Source organism: Rhinolophus sinicus, linkage group LG06, assembly GCF_036562045.2.
Source record: "Rhinolophus sinicus isolate RSC01 linkage group LG06, ASM3656204v1, whole genome shotgun sequence".
NCBI classification, from domain to species: Eukaryota; Metazoa; Chordata; class Mammalia; order Chiroptera; family Rhinolophidae; genus Rhinolophus; species Rhinolophus sinicus.
Window position 1 is genome coordinate 93408041 of NC_133756.1, and position 18983 is coordinate 93427023.

At 34.6% G+C, this 18983-nt stretch overlaps 1 protein-coding gene across 11 annotated transcripts in view; it reads right to left on the minus strand.

The window, feature by feature from the left end:
• The window catches only part of GRIA4 (glutamate ionotropic receptor AMPA type subunit 4), a 377366-nt gene that overhangs the window by 57717 nt on the left and 300666 nt on the right, over positions 1–18983 (minus strand). For 10 of the 11 annotated variants that reach the window (XR_012497413.1, XM_074335543.1, XM_074335547.1 and 7 more), the window contains 3 exons: positions 12883–13050; positions 11570–11674; positions 5331–5441 (listed from right to left, as the gene is read on the minus strand). Coding sequence is in view for 10 of the 11 variants with exons in the window: in XM_074335543.1 (XP_074191644.1) it covers positions 5331–5441; positions 11570–11674; positions 12883–13050 (384 nt within the window). In the remaining variant the exon portion in view is untranslated. Of the gene's footprint in view, positions 1–2779; positions 4006–5330; positions 5442–11569; positions 11675–12882; positions 13051–18983 lie in introns of those variants that run through there. The other variant, XM_074335550.1, reaches the window with a different exon arrangement.

Below are 18983 nucleotides of genomic sequence, written 5' to 3' on the forward strand. Positions count from 1 at the left end.
GATAAGATTAAAGAAGTGAATTTCTGTATTTTTAATGAATTGAAGTTCTTTATGCTCAATCTTAAGTAGACAATGTAGGATAAAATCTTTCCATATCTTCTCACAGTGTCTGGCACGTACTATAAGACACTCAAGGAATGTAAAGATTTCCTGGTCTATCAAGGCTTCCTAAACAGGACTGTCATGGCAAAGTAGTATTATTAGCACTTTTGATTCAGGTCTTCAAAAGGAAAGTAGATATTAACAAGCGCTAGGTCATCTCTTCTGAAACAGGCATGTTTTTTCAATTTCCTTTTTGGATAGTGGGGACCTGTCGTGTCTTTGTTTTCCTGCCAAACAAACCAACAAAGGCTAGAAAAACCTTCAGTTTACTGAAGATGTTGATTAGAAATGTAACTAAGCTTTTTGTACAACCAGGGGCGTGCAAAATTATTGAGATTCAGATAAGTGGTGCATGCAGCGTAAGAGAAATAAGATGGTCATACTCAGGGAGGTGGAAGAACCAAGGGAGAGAAAGGCAAGGCTTTTCTTAAACAAAAGCTCTCATAGTTGCTCAGCTCTACCCAGTTTCTCTGAGCGTGTCTAATTTGCCTGTTCCAAGTGAGTAGCAAATCCTCTACACTTTCTCAACCTCTCATTTGCCCCATCCCCAGTCTGGCAATTTGTCCACAAGTAGCCCTTCAAACACTGTATAGTTGAGCAGACTTAATACAAAGTTTTGGGGCTACTATGGGTGAAAAAAATACCAAATCTTTTCAATATAATAAAACATGAGTCCTAGCCAATCATTAAGGGGATTTGTGGAGCATATTTGGTAAGCAGACTTTTGGAGTCCCAGGTATTCAATTGTGAATAAAAATGAAATGATCAGAGAGGTGGAATGTAACCTCTTATTTCTGCCTTAAGAGCATAACCTGCCATCTTTATTATCAACTACTGTGCCCTGTGGGACAATAATATCCTGGAAGTTACTTTAAATGCATTACTTCTTAGTGATTATGAGTTTAGTACTACAATTTCCATAAAGGATTGAGTTCTACAGCTACTTTGCTATTTCAGGAAAGAAATCAATCTCTGTCTAAAGCTGTTATATTAGGGCTTGCTTATGAAAATGTTTTGTAAATGAATGAAGATGATTTCCGATCAATAAAGTATCATTTTCCTACTGAGAAAAACAATTTTTTGATTATTTGTATAATCCAAAAGTGAAATTGTTGAAATAGATACTTATTAGAAAGGCTTTAAGATTTTTCTGAGCATCACAAATATAATCATTACAATTACTATTGAAAACAGTTAAAATAATAAAATTGGTATTATCAACCAAAGTTATTTGATATGTGGATATTTGCTTTCCTCCAAATAATCTTAATAGATGCAGATAATGTGCCTCATGGGTAAAATTCTTAAAAGTGGAAATTAAAATGTTATTGTTCAATTCAGAAAAAAATGAGTACATTTAACGTATGCACAATTTTAAGTTTATTTTAAATAACTTATTTGAAAACTAATTGATTATAAGCTCTTTGAAGGCAGGTATATGAATGGGGGATATTAATATTTGGTACAAAGAAAAAATAAATATATCTGTATTTTCTGTATATATGTATATATACATATACTATATATAAATATGCATGTGTATATCGTTGTATATGCACGTGTATCTATGTATAGTGCATCTACAAAATTCTACATGGAAAAGATAAAGTATCAAACATCTCATAAAAAGTATAAAAAGTAACCTCTACAAAGATCAATTGTCCTCAGTAAAATTGCTTTTAGGTTTGTAACATAATTCTAACGCTGTAGTGAATACATCTGGATTTGTGGAAAAATTTCCTAAAGGATTGTTATGTTTACAAGATGGTAAGAAATACTTTCTTAGTTGATTAATGCATCACAGACATCATTTAACGTCAGTAGTAAAGATTTGGGCAAAAATGGGCTTATGTGAAATATCATTGTATCATCTCTCCTTTCCCACAAAGTTCAGCAACCAAAGAAAGTGAGATTACAGAGGAAAACTCCACCTTCTCTTCCCCCAAGTTCTGAAAACAGCCTTTTCCTCAGTAGCTGCCCTTGTCCAAACCACATGGCACAGATTTGGCTTCCTTGGGTTGTTTACGGAAATTATTATTTTGAAGTAAAAAGTTAAATTAGTATAGTCACAGTCTCATAAGTTTTACAGAGTTTGTAAAAATTTTAGTGACCAAGATGTAAAGATAAAAAATGATGATCATTTGAATCCAAGACTTTAGACCTTTCAACTTTGTAGTCATGATTCTCATTTGATAATATTCTGAATTTTACTTTTTATTTAGGTTTAGTAAGTTATTTTCAGTATGACTACTGTGTTTCCCCGAAAATGAGACCTAACCGGAAAATAAGCCCTAGCATGATTTTTCAGGCTGACATCCCCTGAACATAAGCCCTAATGCATCTTTTGGAGCAAAAATTAATATAAGACTTTGCCTTATTTTCCGGGAAACATGATATATTCAGGTAGAATAAATAAGTCATTAAAATGTAGATCACATTATAAATATACAACACTGTTATAAAAAATAAATTTCAACAGTGCAAAAAGCTAAAGCTACATTTTGTTTAAGAATGATAGCTAACATATTTATTATGTTTCTTGTCTGCTTTCTCTCACTAGAATATAAGTTTAATTGAGTGCAGGATTTTTGTCTGTTTTGTTCTCTTACATATCCCCGGACTTTTAACTGTGCCTAGCACATAGCAGACGCTTAATAAATATTTATGAATGAATAAATGAATTTATCAATCAATTTTATTAAACAATAGCATATATCATTACAGTGTATCAACATATAAATAACAACATACACAAAGGAAAGACAAATGAGAGAACAGCAATGTCATATCAAGTCAATCAAAATGAATGATTTCCAGCGCCACAATACTCTGTCTTCTTCTGTGTCTAGACACCTGTCTTGCACATATTACAATGTCTAACCAACTACATCTGTGTTGGAAAATTTCAATAGAATTTGGTGAATTATTACATGCAGGTGCTAATATCTCATTTATCTACAAAGAACCATATTTCTTTGAAAATGAAAGAGGTGGTAGAGATGCCAAAGGTCCCAGGCTACCATTTTCAACAAAAGCATAACAAGGAACACTCTCAGGGAAAGGATTCTAGTATATTTTCTTTTCTTTTCAAATTACTGAATGATTATGCAGTTGCAAAAACCAGAGTATTATTTATATGAAGATTACATTTTTATACAAAAGACAGATACGAGTATTGCACTATTTTGATAGCAAAAATATTGATGATATCACTGTCAGACAACAGATAACTTTACAGAATATTCTTTATGCATGTAGGAAACTGTTAGATTTGTCAATCATTTTTACTTATTTTTTGATAGCATGCTTCCTGAAAACCTGCCATGCTTGCAAAATTAACTCAATATTTTGGATTTAAGAATTACATCTCCAGCCCCTTTAATAATAGGGATGGAAAGGAGATTCTCTACATTACACCTATAATGCACATTAAAACACTTTATTTAACACAGAACAAGCAAAATTTCAAAAAATTTTCAAAGAAAACAACTGTGTATATTCAAAAAACAAGCACACAGATTCATAGACATTTACTTTTAGTAAATTTACGCTTGGAATTAGGAGTGATATAATTCCATCATTTACGTACAACGACCTCATTTCAAGATATGGGAACTGATGTCAGAATCGCCAAGTGATTCTTTTTCAACATCTATGTATTTTCTTGAGAAAGATGAGGATTAATTCTTCTTTTGTTTTAATTTCTCAGAAAAGTCACAGAACTTTAAAAAAATTTTTTTCTGGTAGTCCAGAGTTGGTCATCCAAGAAGATTCCCACATGAAAAATTAGCTTAAGTTTACTACACAGGAGAACAATACTTGAGCCTGATTAGGAATAGTCGAACACCATGGAATTCATTTCTTTCTTGATCAATTTCTTAAAATAGGATTCTTCATCAGAGGCTGAAAAGAGGAGGACTGTACTGAAGTATGACTTTCCATTACTGTGTCTTTTTTAGGAAAAGAAATATGTATATATTGCTTTTCAAGTCCCATGCAATCATTACACAAGTTAGAAAGTATATATTTTGCACTCTTATACAAAAACTGTTTGGTGTTGGTTGGTTTGCATTCTAAAATCATAAACTTCTGATCAATGCTTGGCAGATTAACATTAAATTGCTGGCTGGTGATGCAACACAGATAAAACTAACTGCAACATATGAAAACTTCTCTCTGGCATTTCATGCTTTGACCTCAATGTCAAAATTTTGGAAATAAGTCGACATTACTGAGACCTAAAACTAAAATTACATAAGCTAAAAACTAAATTACATAAAATACCCCCACTTATTTAGAGTATGGGCTTCATAGATAATTCAAAATATGTTCTGCCTAATGAGACAGTGAACTGAGGATATATAACTTTAAATTAGATAGAAAAGGTCACCGATTGTTGATCTCCTTTGACTAGCATTGATTCTAAAGGGCATGTTTGACTTTAGAAGAGAAAAATATATAAGATATTCTATTATTTAAAAGGCAATTTCATGAAAATCTCTTTCAAAAAACAGCCTTAACATTTAGAGTATTTTTCATTTTGTGATATGACTGAATGAAGCAATTATACTTTTCATAATTCTTAGAAGTTCTATAAATTATATTGTGGATTTATCACTGGTCAATGAGAAAAATAATCGGTGTGAAAAAACTCTTTTTGCATTAAAAGTAAATATAAAACAAAATTTGTTTCTAAAGCATCGAGTTGTATAAAACATGTTCATTAAAACCTTCACACTCATATTTCCACTATTATAAACAGATAATGCAAATCATTACCAAATGATTCAACTACCTGGAAACTATCATTTTAAACACCACTAACTACTAATACATTGATGTTTTAAAAAACATAATAACAACAATAATATGGTGCTTACTACAGATATTTTATGTGATTGGTTGTTGATATTTTTCATGTTCATTCTTTTGTTCTTTGGAATGTTAGCATTTCAGACATTTCCAACTACAGCATGACAGTTTCAATTTTTAACATCTGAGCATTTTTCTGAGAACAACAATGCAGCAAAGGTAATACAAATGAAAGTGCCAAATGTACTCAAAGCTCAGGACAAACCTATTCAAAGTCTCAACAGACTTGTGTGGATCAGAGCACCCATGTCACCACTGCTAAGAAGCAGTTTTCACCCTCCCTGTTCACTATAGCTGGGGAATTAAAATTGCCTGTGGACCAAACGGAATAGCATGAAACACAGACCAAAACTTACCATAATTGTGGTTACAACCACTGTTCTGTTCTCAATAGCTGCTGTGTCATTGCCAAGAGTGGGTACATCTTGAATCAAGACTAATTTATCCATATCATTCCAATAACCAACCTGCCAAATAGAGAAAATTCTTGAAAACACATTTTAGAAGAGTTTTCTCTAATTCTTATAGGGACAATGAGAGATATTAATAAGCAAACAAACAAAACAAACTTAAAAAGCTGATGAAAAAAATGTTTGGAAGTTTTCTTAATTGACGATGAGCCAGTTTTCCTGATGTTGATGATACTACCTGGTTATACATTTGCAACTTTACAATTTACAATTACAGAGTAGCCAATACACTGCGAATGAGTGATTCAAAAGTAACATGGGTACAGATGGCACAACATTTTATGGTGATCCTCTTTTCTAGTGAGATGGACTGGTGCCCTCTAAAATTATATGATTTTATCAATAATAGTATGGGTCTTACGGTAAAGGGAACAGGCAGATTTACAAAGGGGACATTACGGGCTGTTTTCAAGTAAAAATGATCTGTGTATTTTAAAGCGATATAAAAAGTTTTTGGTTTGACATAACCTAGCCCGTAGGTAACAGTCTTACCATATATAAAATGCTAAATATATCAAAAATTAATATTAGTGAACAAAATTCTCACTTTCAAAGATTACATTTAGGTTAGTATTTTTTCAGTTTTAAATCCTTATATCACTTCCTCATTTAGTTGTGACGCAAACTCCTTTCCATAAAATACATTAAATAATTAGCTAAGCACTTTATAAAGTAGTAAACTACAGTGGGGTCTTAAAGGAAAGTTAGGGTTTTTTGAATCATGCAGACAATTAAATAATAGTAATGACTACCACTTATTGACTGCTTGCTCTGCAACAGATACTGCACTCAATGCTTTTTAAATATAAATCTTAAAGTCTATACACACAGCAAATATAGAGGTATGTGTAATTATTATCTATACTTTGGAGATGAGGACTTATATTAGAATGTTAAATAAAGTGCACAAAGTTATACTCCAGTGAAGCCAGAATTCAAAACTCAGGTCTGTACGACACCGAATCCATATACTTCGTTATCATATTACACAGCCTCCCCAAATGGGTGTTTATTTAACGATTGCCACATGTTTTTCTTGAATTTATGGTACAGTTGATAAAACTCATGTCTCCAATGAAATGTATGTAATAGCTCACCAGTCTGTTTACTATTTATTCTAATATGTTTTGGAAGTTTCTCTTGCTTCCTTCAAGTTTCTTAACTGTGTTAGTATTTGTGAACATATTAAAATAAAGTAAGCATTACCGTGTCAGAAAGTCACTATATATTCATAAATATTGTATATATAATTCAATAACAGAATAGAAATTTTTTTTTCATTAATATGGCTTGCTATACTTCTTAATGTGATCTGAAATTATGAATATATAAGAATTCAGCAATTCTTTTCTTTTTTTTTTAGTTCTATTTTTTTAATATTAGTTTCAGGTGTACAAAACAACATAATCATTACACATTTGCACTCCTTACAAAGTGAGAACCCCTCCCCCAAGTCTACTACCCCTCTGACATGGTATATAGCTGTTACAATACCATTGACTCTATTCCCTATGCTGTACTTGAATTCAGCAATTGTTTTCAATTGTCCTTATGAATTCACTTGTAGCTAACATTTATTTAATAAGTTAGTGATAAGTTTAATTTAAAAACAACTACGCCTTTGAGACCTACCGTCTCTCAATTCCTACATGTACTTAATAAGTAGAAAATCAACATGTCAGTTGCTTCCTGTTAATTCTCCTTTCCACATGACAGTTATATGACGTGAAATGGGTTTTAGAGTTTAGTACTCCATTAAGATGCAGCCACCTTCCAGAAGGCAGCAGCCCATTCTCTGAGAAAGGCAATTTTTCTTTATTAATGAGTTCTCACAACAGAAAAACCATGAATCTGGGACGCATTTTGGAGAGTCCTCATGTGTTGGCCAGACAATGACATTTTGCATTAACAACAGCCTGTGGTTAATCACAATTATCAACCCGCAAAAGATAAATTATTTAGAAGTGCTGGAAAATTAAAATAAGCAAAAATATATCCAACTGTATCTATGTGCCTTATATTTACTTGCAATTCTTGTTGAAAAAGAAAGCCATAGTTTGTGATGTCAGACTAATTAATGGTAGATCTCATGGGGCATGGACTTATTGGGAAGTAAGCTTATATGGAATGGATAGTGATACAGGAGTCACTTCCTAAAGAAAGGAATCTGAAAGTTTGGACCTAGAACTTCACATGACATGGAGTTTCTCTCTCTCGTTCTCCACATTTTACAATTTACTAAGAAATTTCCCCATGCCTGATCTCATTTAACTATAGATAGAGAACTAGGCATTTTTCCTAGAGACAGAAATTGGGTGAAAAACAGTATAGTAATGCTAGAGCAAAAATATGGAAACGTTTAAATCACTAAACTGAGTATGTCAGAAAACTATTTGTCTTCTTTGGACTCCTAAAGGTGAATTGTGTGCAAATCTAAACATAATATAATTTAAGAGTAAATATCTCTGTATTTATGGTGGACTTTGCCTTCAGGGTAGGGATCGGGGGCTGTGTGGAGCCTCTGTTGTACTCAGAGTTGGTTTCTTAGACAGCTGATTTGACTAGACGTGTCCTAAAAAACATGGCTTAATTCCATCCCTAAAAAGAACCCTTATGGGCCATAGGTCTGACAATACTCGTTTTCACTTTCTTAGCAGTAAAGAGAACGAGCTGTAGAGCTGGGTAAGTGTTGGTTTCCACCACAGCTCCATCTCTTTCTAGCTGAGCATCCCTGGGCAGGTTGCTTAGCTTCTCTGAGCCTTACTTTTCTATAAAATGAGAAAAAAAATTCATCTTACTTTCTGGTTGTTCTGAAGATTAAATATAAAAATGCACATCAATTTTCCATTACTGTGTCTAGCATCTAACTGCTTTCAATAAATATAATTTTTACAATTAAGAATTCCTGAAACTATGGAAGTCTGGTCCTAGAGTGTTCCCTCTGGGAGTCCCCGAATGACAAAATTCCACCATAGTTGGGAACTGGGACTTCAGAAAGGTCTTTGTGGCTTCTGCTTAATGAGACTCTCAATCAGCTTTCCTATTATAGAAGTCAGACAAACTAATGGGTTGACTCTGATCTATTTTCAAAGACAGCTCCCTTGCTGGCAAGTGTTCAATTTACAAGAATGATTGCTAGGTTTTCAGACATATTGACAAATCTCACCAGTACAGTGTTTCTCATGGTAGCTCATTTTTAAGTTTAATATTCCTGACAGAATGGCAAAGTTGATGGTCACCGTAGAAAAACGAAGATAGATGAGTCTACACCAGGGGTGTCCAAACTTTTTTCAACATTTTTTACCAAGGACCATATGCGGTAAAATACACGAACAGCCGGGCCACTCACTTGAGGCGAAGTACGTATTGCCTCACCTGGTTTATTTATATAAACTAAATATATTTTTGGAATTTGCTGTGGGCCAATTAAAAATGGATTGTGGGCCGCAGTTTGGACACCATGGACCATTTCACCCTTCTTATTTCTTTTAGGAATCTTAGACGAATGTCAGCTGAGTGTGAAGATGTACTGTTCATCACTCTCCCAACTTACTCTTTAACTTTCATCTCAAAGAAGCTTAATTTTTGTGAACCATCGTGGTTTAATAGACCATGAAAAGATTGAGTACTATAAATAACCCACTTGATATTACCACTAGTTATTGCCAGTTTCTTTTTCTCATTACTCTTTCTTTTACATATAGATCATTTTACATTTTGCACTTACTGTTTTGTGAAATATGGAATTGTCTTTTGCATTTTAGAAAGCTTCTGCTTAAGTGGCTAATTTTGCAAGGTCTGGTTTATGGCAAGAAGGTGTGCTGGTTTTACCTTTGTCCACCAGTTAGCCAATGTTTCTGGGGCCTGTGGAATATTTTGTCTGCTCCACAGCTAGCAGGGGGACTTTGCTTACAATGAGCCTCTTGCTTTCTTGTTGCTGGCTGTGTGCTAATAAAGTGGATGTTTACATGGAACCCCCTAAATTTCTTCTGAAGAGCGTGTCTCAGTCCCTTGTTTCAGGCAGCGTCCTTAGAGAAGCCCATCATGCAGCTTGGCTTCCCAGCTGTCGTCCATCTCCTGCCCTATCTGATGCAAATCAAGTAGGCCCCAGGCTACTCTGTTTTAGCTGGCAGCCTGCACTCAAGGAGATGCCACTAAGAGGCTGAAAAGTTAGAGATGGATTTTATGGCAGCTCCAACTCTCTCCTTCCCACAAATATGCAGAAGCATACCCTATGAAAGACTGGAGCAAAACACAACTCAGAAAGCTTTTGCCATTTTTCCATGTATGACTTAATTGTCCTTCCTCCAACTTGTCTTCAAGTTCTTGCCTCTTCCATTTCTATCTATCCGAACTCTAACTTCATGGCTAACTTTAAATCCCACCTCCTCCATGCAGTCTTCCTTGATTTTTCTTTCCTCTTTAGAATTTCCACATGCCTTCTTAGTAATTTCTTCCTCTTTAGAATTTCCACATGCCTTCTCTTTAATTATCATATGGAACTTATTGTATTTTACCCTACTAGACAATAAACTCCTTTAGAGAACAGTCTACTCAGGCAAGGTAATGATGTAGAAAGTTTCTAGAGTTAGACATCTGAATTTAAAATCTTTGTTTTCTTACTTATGGGCCTTAAACAAGTAACCATGACATATTGGACCCAAATATTCTCATTGGAAAAAGGGACATAATAGTACTCACATTATAATTTGTTGTAAGGATTAAATTTCATTAAGTCCAGTGCTTGGGACACAGCCAGGCATTCCATAAATTATAGCTATCATTATTATATTAAAGCAAAAAAGTATATATGGGAAAGAATTTTTGAACAGCTAAGTGATGAAACAAATAGAGTTTTTTAGATAAACAACTTAAACATCTCTTTCCTTGAGCATCCTAGTTAATCCTAGAGAAATGGAATGTTAAAAATTATGTGTTAATTATATATGCATAAGAGGTATGTAACTAATTACAGTGATGGGGTTAAATGGCTTCCTTATATAAAGTACTTTTTGGATGTTGGGAGGACATAGGCCTCGTCATGTTATAAAACCAGTAGAGTTACCTTCTGAAATCCAAGTATCTGGCACGAACATCTAACCTCTCCAGCCCCTTAACTGTAGTTTCTTAGGTATTTCTCTCATTCACTAGCCTAACAATAATCTTAATAATCTTATCTTCTATTTGCTCCCTCCTTTATTCATTTGAATGTGTTTACCTGCTTACTTCAAAAACATTCAGCCTGTTCTAAATAAGCCCACCCATTAGAAATAGTTTTTTTTGTTCTCTCTCCTAAGTGATTACATGGAGGCATTTTACCTAGAATGAACTTTGTTTTGTGAGATTCATTTTGCTAAGCCTTCAATTAAAGTATTGCTTCCACTTTGGATAAAGGATATAAACAGTGTATAGATTAAGTTGTTTCAGCTTTGGCACATGATTAAATATCAATGATATTACACAAAAATTTATTTCAGCTCAGATGATCAAGAGAGTACTACTGTATTTTGCCATGTATAATGCACACCCACATTTTTGGCCCAAACTGTTAAGGAAAAAAATCTTTCATTTTAATTTTTTAATTCAAATTTTTATTTGTTTATATTTAGGTGTTTGTTTTTTGTATTATAAAGGAATTTTAGCATTTATTTTTTAACATATTATGGTACAAGAAATTTTATGTAACAAATAATTACAAAACACAAGAACAGACACAAGGTATAAGACATTTTATGTACAAATTTACGTACAATTTTACGGTATTTACACATCATAGAAGGCCAAGAACTCTTTATCGTTGCAAGTTCGTCAAAGTTATAGTATTCCAATTATAGTATTCCAATAACAGGTATCGTTATTGATTTCTACAGTCACACTTTTAACTCATAAGAATAAATAAAAGAATTAAAAACATTTATATAGATACGGAATTAGTACTCCCCATGTATAATGTGCATTTCTATTTTTCCCTCACAAATTTGAGCAAAAAAGTGCACATTATACATGGCAAAATACAGTACTGGTAAGTACACACAATAAAAAAATACAGACTGCAGTTACCTTTCACCCATAAGCCTTTAAAAATGTCAAATGCAAAGTAAGCAAACCGTTCAAGTGTGGCTCACCTTTCTAGGTCCTGTGCTCTTTAGCTCAAACACATCCATTGTGTAATTGACCCTACGTCCATAGTGGTCAAACTGAACATTCCCTGTCAGCCCTTGAATTCGAACCTATGAATGAAAAAGAAATTCCAAACATGTATTCATTTGCCATTTCACTTACAGAACTCTCAACTTCATCTGCTAGGCTTTCCACCACACATGAGTGGGGAACTATAAACTATAAGCAACTCACTAAAGAAACCATGGGGTATGTGAGCTGCTGAGATAGAATCTGAAAGAGGAATATCAAAGGAATATATAAGCAATTCTACTATATAAGATGAATATGTTTCATTTTATAAGGTTTCCGTTGTAACTGACAGAATACTTTCTCAGTGTTGAAGTATTGTTTTATAGGAATGGAGATACGGTTTGTTTATAGTTACTTTTTAGTTTTATCTATAGATCCACATAATAAATAGCTCTGATAACCACATCAGATCATACTTCTCCTTGCTAACATTAAGATACAAGAAGTTCAAAAATATGAGTATATTTTTGAAAATGTGCAACTGTATTTTATTCCAAATTTCCTTTTTATTTATTTTTACTTAAGTTCTGAACTCATGGCACCTCAGAACATTTAACATGTAATATTAAAAATGTAAACATATTACAGTAAACATTCTAAAAGTAGTAAATAAATTATTTCATCCAAGGCTACAAAGCAATTTAACGATCTGCTGAGGTTGTCATTAGTAGTGTTTTCCAAATATTTCTGGTTCTTCCCCATTCTGGGCCCAAGGTTAGGTTTGTATTTCCTGAACCCCTTGGGGTTAGCGAGGCCTATATAACTCTTTTCTGACAAATGAGTTGTGAACAAATGAGATGAGTGTCACTCCTAGGCTAGAGTTTAATTACCGGTTTGAAACCTTCCACAACTTTATTTCCCTTTGTAGTGTTCAAACCGGTAGCTGCTCTGTCAGCCTGGGTCTCTGAGTGAGTACAATAAGCAGAGTGCCCCTGCTAATCCAGTGTGTGTTAGTGAAAAACACTCTTCTATGGTTTTAAGCCACTGGAACTTGGGGTTGTTTATTACTACAGCATAACCTAGCTTATCCTGAATACGCATCTACGGAAGATAGAAACACCACTATTCTACCCAGTATTCTCTTTAGAAATGTCTCAGAAATGATAATGACTTCATATATATTAAAATTACAATTGTAATATATATTTATTCTCAGATAAATTATTCTGTGTTTTTTTTTTTTTTTGAGTACTCCACTTAAACAGGGCTGTAAAATAAATTGAATTTAAATAAAATTCTGAGTTACCTGTTTGAGTGTCCTTTCCATGTCAATTCCCTGACCCCATGGAGCAGCAGGGTTTGCCAGACAATCTCCAGCATTTCCTCTCCTTGAAATATCAATTTTCTGCCTTCTAAGATTTCGAAAAGTTTCGGCCATAACAAGGACTCCATCGTAAGTCAGAGCAGATGTGTACTAACAAAATGAAAGTAATTATAAAGGTAAGTTTTAAAAGCTTAACAATCACCAGAAATAGTCAGGAGACTTTGTGGATTGATGACATTAAGCACCATCCTGTCTGAAAGAGTTAAATTACTGATAATTAATTGACTCTAGCTTCAGAAATTTCTATTATCGCTTGATTATAAAGACTGTATACCAAATTTTATTATTCTGATTTAAAAAGGAGAACACACATACTGAAAAATAAAAATTCTAATGCACAGTTGTCCAGCAGTTGGGAGAAGGAAGTCTTTAATAGGACAGATCTTTTTGTTGCATCCAAGTCAAAACACTAAAGTATAAAAAACCAAGTGCAGTATTGCTGCCACAACCTGCCTTGTTGTAGCCTTTCTCTGCGGTTGAGCTTCAGGAGGGCTGGGATGTCTCATTCTTTTTCTCCAAAATGCCTACCAAGGTTCCCTGAGATTCCATACATGTTTATTGACGTGCACTGTATACCACTGTTCAGTTCCTCAGAAGAATGAATGGAAATCTTTATTAGTTACTCATATATTGGTTGCCAGAAATAACATCTACTTATGTAACAAATGTACTTGCTCCAGTCCCTGTGCTAAATAGGACTGAATATTTTTATGCCCATGCCTGCTGAGTGTGTTCTGGAAGGTGAAGCCATTTCTCTAAGTTTCCACTGTAACTTAGGATCAAAGTCGGGAAGTGAGATAAGACTGTCTGCTTTGTGATAATCACCCAATGCTTCTCTTTGAGAAAACAGAGCCCTCATGAAAAGATTATTAAGGTTAGGAGAGGAAGTAAGGAAAAAACTGAGACGAAAATGTAATTTGTTAGGGGGAAACAAACAAAAAAACAAACACAGGAAATACTTGTGGACTTTGATTAGAGAATTCCTAAGCTCAGGGAAATCATGGCACAATTTTTTTGAAGCATGGCAGAGCGTCCACTGCCAATCACAACAATAACTACACTGCCTCAGGAATTCTACATTGTCAATTCCATATGATTAACACATTCTAAGACTGTACTAGGGGTAATTTTGTGCTGTGGAATATGGACAAAGATGTCTTTGATTTGTTGCTTATAAACAAAGAAGAATCATGTGAAATTCAAATTGTAGAAAGTAAACACAGGCAGTATGACTATTAGACATAGCAGCTAGCATTTCAGGGAAGAGAAAAACTGAATTATGGTTAAGACAATGACTATAAATTCTAACAGAGAAAACTCTCAATGGTAGAGAACCTCATTAAAAGCTTCATCAGAAAGATGTAAACGAGACATGTAAATATAGAGCCTTGCTATATATTCCTCAAGGACATGACAAAAAAGGCTTAAGGACAGACATACACCCTCACAATCAGAATAGGGTGGTTGAAGGAAATTAAGGTGCTTAAGCCAGGTGACAAAACAAAGATGAATATACCTCTGCACCTACCTGAACCAACACATTTGGAGTATAGAAAGCCTTCAAAATCATCTTCTGGTAGGGCAAGAAAATAAAAACGAGAAATAAAGTAGAACTTGCTAAAGACATATGCAAGAGAAAAATGCTAGTATTTTAGGATCCAGAGAGGAAAAATGAAAAATATTGTTGCTTTTCAAAGAGGAAGAAAGAAGCTGAGAAGAGAGAGCACCAAAAAACAAATGTATTTCTGTGTTTTAAAAAGTCCATTCATTCTTATGAAACAAGTGAACTAGTGAAAAAAAACAAACAAACAAAAAGCAGATCACACTCAATGGAGCAAAGCAAAGCAGATGCTCAGCTGGAGTGGCTAAGGCCTTTGCTAGGTCATACAGCTGACAGATGGAAAGACGCAGTAGTTTAAATCTTTAGGCTTTACCTTTTCAAAGGATTTAATTCATTTCCATATGTCTTACGGTACTAAAGTTCAAGAAATCATATTTATGGGCACACACTTCTAGATGGCATCTAGAAAATTCTTATTCCCATAACACTTTATTTTGGTGCAGGGTAAAATTAGATGTTTTAAAGAGTTATTTACTGCTTTAACCAGTGGTTAGAATGGTGAAGTGAGTTCTGTTTACCAAGGTTTGAAGATAACAAGATAAAGTTTGGCAGAATCATAAGGCAGTCACAAGAGTCTGGGCTTTGAGAAGAAAGGACTAGACTAGTTCTAATTCTGCTACTCATAGTTTTACAGGAAAATGGAGTATAGTGTTTAGCTATGAAACACAAAATAGAGAAAAACCAAATAAAACAAGATAATAATGATTATCTCCTGTGGTCATTGGGAGGATAAACTTTCATATCAAATCTGAGAGCTCTTTGAAAAATGTGTTAGCTACTGGCTATAAATGGTGAGGACTACAAAGATGACGAAATGATGGTTACTGCCCCAAAGGCGTCTGTAAACATGAAACAATAAGTAGACAAATAATTATGCTAGGTCCTTGGTGAGCATTACACAATCAAATATTATTCACATTACAAAGGAGAAAGGGATCACATTAACTGGAGGACTAAGAAAAGGCTTCATAGGGAAAGTGGAATTGGAAATCAAAGGTTGGAGAATGGTTAGGTTTGGACGGGTGGAAATGAAGGTGGGGTACAGCTGAAGTGGAGCAAGAACGCAGGGACTGATAAGGAATGAACAAATTTAAGGCAGTTCAACTCCTCTGGCCAGAAAGGGAGCAGAGGGACATATAACTGGAAAGACTGGTTAGGCCTATGTTGTTGAAAACCTTTATTCCATAAGATATTTTTTTGAAGGCAAGGAGTGACAAGATCGAAATTGCAATTTAAATCTTGGTTGAAAATACTAAAAACATCAAGTACAATTTATTTAAGTACATTTGTCCTCATTATTTGTGGATTCTGCATTTGCAAATTTGCTTACTTGGTAAAATTTGTGACCCCCAAATCGATACTTGCAGCAAGTCACTTGCAGACATGTGTAGCATGGTAAAAACTTGAGTCACCCAACACACATGTTCCTAGCTGCAGTCAAGCAAGGCACGGCTCTGACTTCTTTTGTTTTGTTTGTTTTCTTTTTAAATTTTTTATTAAAAATGTAGCTAACATACAATATGGTATTAGTTTCAGGGGTACACCATAGTTATTCAACATTATATACCTAAAGAAGTAACCACCATCATAAGTCCAGCAACCATCTGACACAGTACCATACTATCACAATGTTATTAACTATATTCCCTATGCTGTACATTACATTCCCATGACCTATTTGTTTTATACTTGGAAATTTAGACTTCTAGTCCCCTTCCCCTTTTCCTCTTTTTTAAATTTATCAATTGTAATTGACATTCAATATTGTTATTATTATTTTCTGAATTAAATATTAAAATAATTTTAATGTAATCATTTCATTAATATTAAAATAATATAGAGATAAACAGCATAGGTAAGTAGAAAAAGAGCACCAAGTGCATGTGCATTATGGCTACAATTTTTTTTTAAATGTTTGACTTGCATTTTATTACTTTTTTTTTAACTAGGTCTTTAGTTTAACTATATTACATTGTTTTGTACACCTGAAACTAACAAAAAATTTTTCAATATTATTTTATATGAATTTCAGGTGTACAGCATAGCAGTTAGACATTTATATAATTTAAGAAGTGATCGCCCTGACTAGTCTAGTACCCACCTAGCACTATACATAGTTATTACCATATCATTGATTATATTGCCTATGTTTTTACTTTACATCCCCATGACTATTTTGTAAATACAAATTTGTTCTTCTTAATCCCTTCACCTTTTCACCTTGCTCCCCAAGCCCCTCCCATCTATCACGCCGACAAATCTAGTATCCATTTGATACCATACCTGGTTATTACAATATTATTGACTATATCCCTTACGCTATACCCTATATCCTCATAACTACTTTGTAACAACACATTTGTACTTCTTAATCCCTTCCCCTTCTTTTACCCACACGCCCAACCCTCCTCCCACCTGGCAAGCATCAAAATGTTTTCTGTATCTATGAGTTTGTTTCTGTTTTGTTTATTAATTTTGTTCTTAGATTCCACATATAAGTGAAATCCCATTGCATCTGTCTTCCTCTGACAATGTCCACTCAGCAAAATACCCTCCAGGTCTGTCCATGCCTCTGCAGATGGCAAGAACACATTCCCTTCCCTGGCTGGCAATATTCCTTTGCATACATGTAACAAACACTCTTTATCCATCCCTCCATCGACAGATGCCCAGGCTGCCTCCACCTCTTGGCCATTGTAAACAATGCTGCAATGAATACATGGATGCACACATCTCCTCAAAAATAGCTTGGGTTTCTTCCCAAGCTAAATACCCATAAATGGGATTACTGGGTCTTTGTCTCTTGTTATAGTCTTTGTTTTCAAGTTTGTTTGTCTGGTATAAGTACTGCTTTTTTTTTTTTTTTTTCCGTTTCTATTTTCATGTAATATTTTTTTCTATCCCATTACTTTCTGTCTGTGTGTACCCGTCCATCTGAAGTGAGTTTCTTGTAGGCAGCATATGTAAGGGTTTTGTTTTCTTATTCATTCCGCCCTCCTATGTTTTTTGATTGGAACACTAATACATTTACATTGAAAGCAATTGCTGATAGATAGGTGCCTATTGTCATTTTATTATTCATAATTTTATTTTATTTTTCTGTCTTAAAAAGTTCCTCTAACATTCCTTGTAATACTGGATTGGTGATAATGAACTCCATCAGCTTTTTCTTGTCTGGGAAGCTATTTATCTGTCCTTCTATTTTAAACGATAGCCTTGCTGGGTTGAGTGCTCTTAGTTGTATGTCCTTGCTTTTTATCACATTGAATATTTCCTGTCGATCCCTTCTGGCCTGCAAAGGTTCTTATTGAGAAATCAGCTGACAATTTCATGGAAGCTCCCTTATATTGTATAAGTTACTAGTTGCCTTTCTCTTTCTTTCTTTCTTTCTTTCTTTCTTTCTTTCTTTCTTTCTTTCTTTCTTTCTTTCTTTCTTTCTTTCTTTCTTTCTTTCTTTCTTTCTTTCTTTCTTTCTTTCTTTCTTTCTATTTCTTTCAAGATTTTATTGGGGAAGGGGAACAGGACTTTATTGGGGAACAGTGTGTACTTCCAGGACTTCTTTTTTTTCCAAGTCAAGTTGTTGTCCCTTCAATCTTAGTTGTGGAGGGTGCCGTTCAGCTTCAAGTTGTTGTCCTTTCGGTCTTAGTTGTGGAGGACGCAGCTCAGCTCCAGGTCCAGTTGCCGTTTTCTAGTTGCAGGGGGTGGAACCGGCAACCTTGTGGTTGAGAGGACACATTCCAACCAACTGAGCCATCCAGGAGCTCAGCGGCAGCTCAGCTCAAGGTGCCATGTTCAATCTTAGTTGCAGGGGGTGGAGCCCACCATCCCTTGAGGGACTCGAGGGATTGAACTTGCTACCTTGTGGTTGGGAGCCCACTGGCCCATGTGGGAATCGAACCGGCAGCCTTCGGAGTTAGGAGCATGGAGCTCTAACCGCCTGAGCCACCAGGCCGGCCCTGCTTTTCTCTTTCTGTTTTTAGGATTCTCTCTTTGTCTTTAACCTTTGCCATTCTAATTATAATGTGTCTTGGTGTGGGCCTATTTGGGTTCATCCTGTTTGGGACTCTCTGTGCTTCCTGGACTTGTATGTCTATTTCCTTCACCAGATTAGGAACGTTTTCACTTATTATTTCTTCAAATAGGTTCTCAATCTCTTGCTTTCTCTCTTCTCCTTCTGGTACCCCTATTATGTGAATATTGTTATGCTTGATGTTGTCCCAGAGGTCTCTTAAACTGTCCTCATTTTTTTAATGCTGTTTTCTTTTCCCTGTTCTGATTGGGTGTTTTCTGCTACCTTGTCTTTCAAATTGCTGATGCAATGCTCTGCTTCATCTTCAGCCTACTGGTGATTCCTTCTAGTGCATTATTCATTTCAGTTATTGTATTCTTCACTCAGACTGGT